The 8,694-nt window shown below is 33.6% G+C and overlaps 1 protein-coding gene across 1 annotated transcript; it reads left to right on the forward strand.

Moving 5' to 3' along the window:
• Window positions 1-212: 212 nt before the first annotated feature.
• On the forward strand, window positions 213-4,909 carry BUBR1 (BUB1-related (BUB1: budding uninhibited by benzymidazol 1)). Its single transcript, XM_083066951.1, has 11 exons — window positions 213-502; window positions 575-634; window positions 1,538-1,682; window positions 1,773-1,930; window positions 2,219-2,300; window positions 2,393-2,462; window positions 2,542-2,590; window positions 3,425-3,584; window positions 3,881-3,963; window positions 4,443-4,520; window positions 4,606-4,909. Exons 1-11 carry the CDS (start codon window positions 306-308, stop codon window positions 4,667-4,669), a joined length of 1,146 nt encoding a protein of 381 aa, XP_082923077.1. The 5' UTR covers window positions 213-305; the 3' UTR covers window positions 4,670-4,909.
• The last annotated feature ends 3,785 nt before the right edge of the window (window positions 4,910-8,694 follow it).

Consider the following 8,694-nt stretch of genomic DNA (forward strand, 5'->3'; position numbering starts at 1 on the left):
GCTAATAATAGTTGTATAGTATAGATATACATTATAATTTTTTTATACAAATAACTTTTTTCATTTTATTATTTATATTTATATAAACAACTAAAAGAATATATATTTTTAATTTGTTCTCATCGATGCCCTATTTTTTTAGAGTCATTGAGATTTGAGAAGGAGAGGTAACGGCTAGTAGACTAGAATTATATAATAATAACAATAACTACATTTTCAAAATTTGAATCAGAAACCCCCACACCACACCACAACGCTCCCCCACGCCCCACCCAACAACGAACCGAACCTTGTCTGAAATTCCCATGGCGGAGGGTGAGATCCAGAAGGTGGACCCAGAGACGGAGTTTCTGGCGTCCAAGAGAACCAGCGGGAACGAGTGGGAAATCTTCAAGGAGAACGTCAGGCCTCTCAAGCGAGGCCGCAACGTCAACCTCCTCAACCACGCCCTCAGCTCTCACACCCACCACACCCTCAGAAAAACCCTCCTCCAACAACGAAGGTACCTTCCTTCTCTCAAATCCTCTTTCGCTTTCTCTTCTCATCTCATCTCACTTCTCTCTTCGTGTCTCAGGAAACTCATCGAAGCCATAGACGAGTACCAAGGTCACGACCCTCTTCTCCCCTGGCTACAGTGAGTACCCCCTCTTCGCATCCCTAAATTCTTCGCTATGCCATCGCAAACATTTTTTAAAATTCCCTAATTAATGCTTTGATTGCTCATATTTCCTTTTTTTTTTCTCATTAAGATTTTTAATTTTCTGGGCAAAAGTTTGACCAGTCATTATTTCCAAAATTAAAAAATAAAAATTAAAATTTAAGTGTTAAACAAAAGTTTGAATTTAATTATTTTTATTTATTTAATGGGGCTTCTGAGATTAAAAACCGAATTTTTAACTTCAAAACCTTGTGCTCCGTTCAGCTCTTAGCTTATTTTGAAAAATAATAATAATGGTTTGTCATATGTGTAAGAGTTTTTTTTTTTTTTCCATAAATAATGGTCGCAGCATGTCATAAGTAATTTTTTTAGTATACGGTCTTAATGATTTCACGAGTAAATTTAACTTAAGGATGGATTTAAAACCTTAGACATTGATTTTATCATCCTGTAACTAATATGAGTATATGGCTTAACAGAGTAATTTGTTCACGAGTGTGGGAACAGTTTTTAAAGGTACAGTTAATTAAAGTTTAAGATGTATTCAAATAACAATAATAAAAAAAAAGGCGACAAAGATGCATTTAATGTTCTGATGCGTTATAAGTGTACTCACTAACCATCTATATGTTTGAATGGGGAGAGAAAAGTTGGAAATTTGAATTGAAGAAAGAAAATGATTGACGAAACGTATGAAACTTTGTTTTACAATGTAATCTTTCTCACCCATTTTTCTTTTCACTTTCTTTAAATTTTGAATCCAGTGCAAGATTTATTTTTCGTATGATATATTTCTCATATAATATGTGATTCCCCGGCCATTGTGCAACTAAGAACTATCCCTTTTACTATTTAATTAATTTTCTTGATGTGTTGAAGGTGTATCAAGTGGGTTCAGGAGGCGTTTCCTCCTGGTGGAGACAGTTCGGGGCTGGTGGTGATTTACGAGCAGTGTGTGCGTGCTTTTTGGCACTCGGACCGCTATAAGGATGATTTGCGCTACCTCAAAGTGTGGCTTGAATATGTGGGTGTTCTTATCACACTCTTGTTAGCTAATGCTTCTAACTTTAATTATTTTTTGACAATGACAATTGAAGATGATTCTCTGTTGCAGGCAGATAATTGCTTTGATGCAGACGTTATATATGCTTTTCTGGATGCAAATGGAATTGGAAAAACTCATTCCAATTTCTACATTTCATATGCTTTGCACTTGGAGTCTAAGAACAAGTTTAAAGCTGCCAACCAGACATTTGAGCTTGGCATATCTAGGTAGTGAATGAAATCTTATTTATTTATTTATTTATTTATGTTAATTAGATACATGTTAGTTTTATATAACTCCATATTCTCCTATTGACTATCTAAGTGCACGTCCACGTGATTTCATTTCATACAAATTTGCAAATGTTGGTGCATTTTCCCTCACTTCTGTTGACTTGGGTCGTGGAGTTTGTGGTTCACAAGTGTGTGTGTGTTAGTATTCTATTATGTTATCTTATACATAGATGTTGCATTCTCCTACGACTGTGTCCTTCATTTGATCGGTCCATTTTGCAGGAATGCGGAACCGATTGAAAAACTGAAGGCTTCTTATAGACTATTTCTCGCACGCTCAATGGCAAGGCCAAAAGCTATAGATGTATGTGGTGTTCCAGTTGAGGCCCTCTTCAAAATTGTTATAACTATAATATGTTCTATTATTGATCTATCTACTATTCTTCCACTGTCTAGGATTCAGTGGAAAAACTGGCACCCACGCGTAGTTTTGGAACTGTTCTCGCCAAGGGAGACAATCGTGATCGTGAGTCCTTTAATTTGTGCATTATCATTTATCTCAAATGTATGAATTTGAATTCTGAACATCTTTCCTGTTGTTGCAGGTGCACCCCTGTCCACTTTGAACTGTGATCCTTCTGCTAAGAATGATAGGTAATGAGGTTGTTTCTTTGACTTTATTTAGGGTCTATTGGAGTAAACTTCTCTAAAAACACTTCTAAGAAAAAAAATAAAAAATAAAAATGAAATAAACTTTTCTATAAGCTACAATTATCTTATGTATAAATTAATTTATAGAAGTTTACTCCTTTACCTTCTTCAAAATCTTATTTTTAACTTATATAAGTTAGTTTTAGTTTATGAAATTTTTTTATTTTCCTCCGAAACAAGAGGATGAAAGGCAGTTTTACGCCAAATGCTCTTGACCCTGCCCACAATTGTCTTTCTATTTATTTTTTTTAGAAATACTTCTTGGAGAAGTTTATCCAAAGAGGCTTAATTGGAGTTGGTGGCTATATGTTGGTTCTTTTTTACTCCTTTACCTTCTTCAAAATCTTATTTTTAACTTATATAAGTTAGTTTTAGTTTATGAAATTTTTTTATTTTCCTCCGAAACAAGAGGATGAAAGGCAGTTTTACGCCAAATGCTCTTGACCCTGCCCACAATTGTCTTTCTATTTATTTTTTTTAGAAATACTTCTTGGAGAAGTTTATCCAAAGAGGCTTAATTGGAGTTGGTGGCTATATGTTGGTTTTACACCTCATTTCCTTTTTTATTTTGGTTCTTTTGTTTCGTAAAATGCTTATTTTTCAATTTGCACACTATACAGTGTTGTCTTGTAGAGAAAATTATATGAAATGCTAACTCCAAACGCATGCAACATTGCTCCATGGGCATTTTGAATATGAAGGGTTTCTCAGTTCCTATGTATATATTTGTTCAGAATTCTTGATGAATGTCCATCATATTGTTCTCTCTTCATGTAGGACTCGAGCAGCTCCACTTTCCATTTATAAAGATTCAGTTGCCACTGGTGATACTGGTCCTCATCAGCCAGACCTGTCGCACTCTTGGCTCACACTCGGAGCTAGAGCTGATAGAAATAAGGAAAACAATGCAATTCCTGGAAAGTGGAAGTCCTATAAGGTGCTAATTTCCACACTCTTTTTTTGTCTGCCTTTTCACGATAAGAAATGCTAGTGACATTCTTTTTAACGCTTTTATTAATACTTTCTTTGAAATTGGTTAAGGTCTTTTGAAAATTATAAATTTTAGTAGATCTTGAAGAGAGAGTCATTAAATGAAATACGAGATCTACACAATTTGTGATTTTTAATAAATTTCAACCAATAATTGTGTTAGAGAGAAAAATATGACTGTTCTTAGTTTTTGGGTTTGTGTTCCACATTCATTTAATGCCCCAAGTTACTGAATGATTTCAGATTCCACAGCGACCTGGGACTAGAACTGGAGGAGCTACTGCAAGTGCTTTTATCCCCGTGTTTGTTGATGAAGAGTGTCAAGAGTAAGTGGAATCACGTTCCATCGTCAGTCTTGCTGTCAGGCTTACATAGAGATATTTCCCGAATTGTTTCTACTCAATTTTGCTCTTTCAAACTTTCGTTTATCTTGAAAATGGGGTGTATGCTTAAATTTTATTCCTCTCAATTTTTAGAGTGCATAAAACTGTAACAAATTAGAGCAACAGATGATGGTTTGTCACATAAACCAATTTAGTGCACAAAACTCAAGAGAGATAGCCACAAGAGAATATGCATAACAATTTAGTGCACAAAACTGTACTATTTTTTTCTCCATGAATGATGCAGCGTTGTCCCAAAGTCAATAACAATTTCTGTTTGTGGAACGTGATTTTTGCTGACTAAAGTTTATTTTAACTCTGACCAGTTATCAAATATACTGATAGTAGTTTTAATAACTTGCAGTTTGTCTATGTTCGATTTCTTTTACAGATCATAACTATTTTACATTACATGTTAACAGTTCACGAAGTTTGAAAGCAGAGGACCGCAAGTCTTCAAGTTTGAAGATTAGGCAAGAGGACGAGAAGGAATTAAAAAGGTAATACCTATTCACGTGCATTTCTGGTACAGGTAATTGAGGAAGGTCCTCATGAATTGACACATCTGTTATTTGATATTTCCAGGGAAACAGAGCTACTAAGGAAGAACCCATTACGCAACTTTCCTCAAAATAGCCTCCCCAGATAATTCAAAGCCATTCCTATTGCTATTGCAGAAGTATGCATTATTTCTTCAACAATTTGTGGCTCCGCTTTCTCCTAGAAAGCTTGGACCCACGTTTAATTGTCGCTTCAAATTTGTACTGAAATTTCCGGTTTGTTTGTTTGATTTGATTGTACGAGTGTGTTTGGACTGAAAATTTAAGAAATTTGTAATGTTGGTTGACAAAATAATTGCTTCAATTCAATTACATTTTCATTTGTAAAACTTAAAATTGTAAAATTGGAAGTTTATTTTTCACTAAAAAAGAAAAATCCTAAAAGTAATAACGAAATAGCATGGTGTCCAACAGACCCAACAATAGTTATTTTTGATACTAATTTAGAACATGAGTTTGTGTTTAATTCAATCTAATAAAACTAAACTATGAGAGAGTAGTTTGGGTTTGTGCTATTTTAGAATGTGAACCTTGTAAATGAGGAGTATTAGGGGAGAGTTTGCTCTGCTGAGCTATTATAGATCTTGAGTTTGATGTCAACTTAACTCTTAACCCTATAAAACATGATCATTGACCATTTTGAAACAGTTTCTAATACTATTTGCTGAAGTTTTGAAACAATTTTTTACATTGGGAGTAGTCAACAAACCAAGAGTCACCTATATCATGCCTTATCACGTCAACTTTTGTCGGTGACCATACCGTCACTTGTTATTTATTTATTATTTATTTTATAGATACCGGAAAAACTAATATATAAATTTAAAATTATTATAATACATAAATATTATTTTGATATGTTAATAGGATTTTATTCTAAAATTTTAAAATAATAAATAAATTTTATAGTGAATAAATAATATTTTAATAAGTTAAGTAAATTTTATTTAAAAATTATAAAATAATAAATAAGTACCTTAATTAATCAATTTTTTTTTTAAAATTTAAATATTAAATAAATCACCACAATAAATATTTATAAGGTTAAAACTTTTTTTTTGGTACTAGTGAAATATTTCGCTGTTTGTTCCTAAAAATTTTTAGCTTAACTTTTGATTTCTAAGTTTTTTCTTATTTTATTTTTTCCTTCCATTACTTTTTCACTATTTTTAGATGACATGTTTGTTAAATAAATATTGTTTCAAGTGAATTTTAGTTTCTTAATGTTTGAGATGTCATGCATAAAGATTTAATTTCTTTATATGAAAGGTTTATTTTAGAGGATAATGTAACACCTTGGTTTTTATAAATTATATTAATAATATTTTAGAAATTATTTCAGTATGTTAATGTATTTATTTTGGGATTTTTGGTACTATTTAAGTATTTATATTAGCATTATTTTATTATAAAGCATGATTTGTAATAATTATTTTGATATTTAATATAATTATTTTAGAGTTTTGATATTATTTAAATAATTATATGAGCATTATTTTATTTATGAGACGTGATTTATAATAATTATTTTGATTAGTGATATATAGGTAACTTTTATGAAATGTATTTTATTAATAATTATGCTTATGTTATTTGATTAAAAAGAAGATGTATGTTTTAATTATAATAATTATTTTATTTGATAAGAAGGGAAGGAGGGACGTGGAGGTCTTTTGATATTTATTATTAATATTTATTTTATTAATTGAAGAAAAAAAAGAGTTATATAGGAGTTAAGAGAAGTTACATTATGCTTCATTCCTCTTGACTTCTTCTTTATTCATTTTCTCCTACGTTCTCTGAAGACCAAGGAGAACAAAGAGAAAGAGACCAACCAGATTCTATCCGTGCTTCATCTTTTACTCATCCAGGTAAGAGGGAGTGAGAAACCTCGCTCGGGGGTGTGAGAATAATTGTTGGGTAGCAGGATTGACCCTCAATCCCTTGCCTGATGCATACTCTAGGAACAGGCAGATTATGAAAGTTTTCTGTCTTAATATTTGAGTTTTCTGTTGGGTTTTTGATTGGATGTGATGCATGAATATGTGTTTGATTTCGAAATTAGATAAGTTTTGATATGAATTTGAGTGATCTGTGGGTTCTTGTGGAAAACCCTATGAGAAATAATTAGAAGTATGATCTTTTGACAAGATTTGAGGTAGTTTACATAAAATTGAGTATAGATTTACGTTCTGGGTGTTATTTGGAGGATTTTTATCGATTGATTTATATGATTACATGTTGGTTGTGAAAAATCGTCTAATTTCAAAGTGTAGGTTCGCACTAAGGGCGCCGAGCGCAGTTCTTTGTGGCGGGTGCAAATTCATAGTTTCCCAGGAAAATTGAGTCGGGCTAAAAAAAATTGAGCTGGGCTTAGGAAAGTTGTGTCGAGCGCGAGAAAGTCACGTCGAGCGCGTGTGAAGCTGCGCCGGGCAGAATTCTCCACTTTAGGCACGACATTAAATTTGCCGGGCACGCTCAAGGCACACCGGGCATGATGCTCCGCTTTAGGTGCGACATTAAATGCGCTAGGCGCGAATTGGGGTGCCCTAGGCGTGACCCATATGATGCTTTTGTTAAGTCAGACGAAACAATTCTCAGTAAGGTTTTGAATGAGACAAATATAGTGCATATTGTTATCTCTAACAAATGTGTTAGTGTTTCAGATAAAAACATAAGTACAGACAAGTTGAAGAATAGAAAATATGCATGTACCACCTTCTACACCAAAACCAAGACAAAATGAGCTAAGCACCAAATGAAGGTTGATCAAAAGAAGGAAATACACCAAACAAAGCTACCCAGAAACTACAAACCTTGTAGTACAGCAAATGCAATGCCTCTTTCCCCACACAGACACAATGAAAAATAAAGAACAGAGCACGAGCAACCAAGATAAAGGATAAAAGCTACAAGACATCAGATGAAGAGATCAAACAAAAACAAGCCCAACATAAGAAGGAAAATAATGAAGCCTCAGATGATACAACACCACAGATGATGGACAATCAAAGTCAAAGTCTATCTCTTAGACGGAGACTCAAATTTTCAGACGAAAACGAAAAATGTTGAATTGCGTCTGAAGTCTACTAAGTCACAATGAGAAGAACTACCTAGCATCCTCACCCTCAGAAAAACACATGAAGTCATCAAAATAGAAGAAGAGAGAAGATAAAAATGGACTAGCGCTTATCCACAAGTCAAAGTTGCATATGTCAAAGCAAGTACACCTACCAGTTAGTAAAAGACAACGCTTCTGCAACTAAAATGCCAGGAAAGTACAAATATGCCTAGGTTATGATCGAAGTCAGACATAGAAGTAAATAAACGGTACAAAAGACTTCACGTAACCCAAAATCATCGAGCAAACATTTAATGCAAGATCAAATACATTAAATACAAGATCTACGAAGCCTAGACAAACTAAACAAGAGAATTTGATGATGGCTGGTCAAGCATCAAGATTAGGTCCGATCAAAAATAGAAGAAAATTCAACAAACACTAGACGAGGCCTACTACAAGTCGAAACATTGAAGTATCATATGAAAAGCCAAAACAGGGCTAAATCTGGAATAAGAGAAAGATGGGTTAAACATCAGATGAAACCAGATGGCCAACTCTGATAAAAGAACAGTCAAGGAAACGCACATCATGAGAATCAGACAAAACAAGCTAACTGAATAGACAAAATATAATGCGTGCGCTAGACAACTATAAGTCTAACATCAGACGAAGGTATGTCAAGGACAACCCCCAGTGCAACATAAGAAAATAGACGAAGCATGAGTCAAAGATCAGAAGAAAGTCAACAACACATAAGACGAAGGACAACACAGACTGAAAGATATTTCAGACAAAAACAAAGTCTATCCATTCACATTGTTGACCAGATCAAAAGAAAAGTCAAAACATTAAACTCAGATGCTCAGACGGAGATCAAGATTGAGATGCACAAAACTAACAAACGTAGACGAAGACTTCCACGCAAGCAAGTAAAGAATCAAGTCTCAAAAGACAAATCAAGGCATCGTCTACAATCACTCAAATTCTCTCAACGTAAACGCGTGATCAAAGGAAGAGAAGAAGAAAAAGAAAAGCAAGCAAAAGCAAAAG

The sequence above is a fragment of the Cajanus cajan genome, chromosome 11 (genome assembly GCF_000230855.2).
Source record: "Cajanus cajan strain Asha chromosome 11, NIPB_CcT2T_4, whole genome shotgun sequence".
Lineage (NCBI taxonomy): Eukaryota > Viridiplantae > Streptophyta > Magnoliopsida > Fabales > Fabaceae > Cajanus > Cajanus cajan.

Coding starts and splice junctions, on each gene's coding strand:
- BUBR1 (XM_083066951.1), top strand. CDS start 306: ATGGCGGAGGGTGAGATCCAGAAGGTGGACCCAGAGACGGAGTTTCTG. Junction 635..1,537: donor CCTCTTCTCCCCTGGCTACA/GTGAGTACCCCC, acceptor GATGTGTTGAAG/GTGTATCAAGTGGGTTCAGG. Junction 4,521..4,605: donor GACGAGAAGGAATTAAAAAG/GTAATACCTATT, acceptor TGATATTTCCAG/GGAAACAGAGCTACTAAGGA.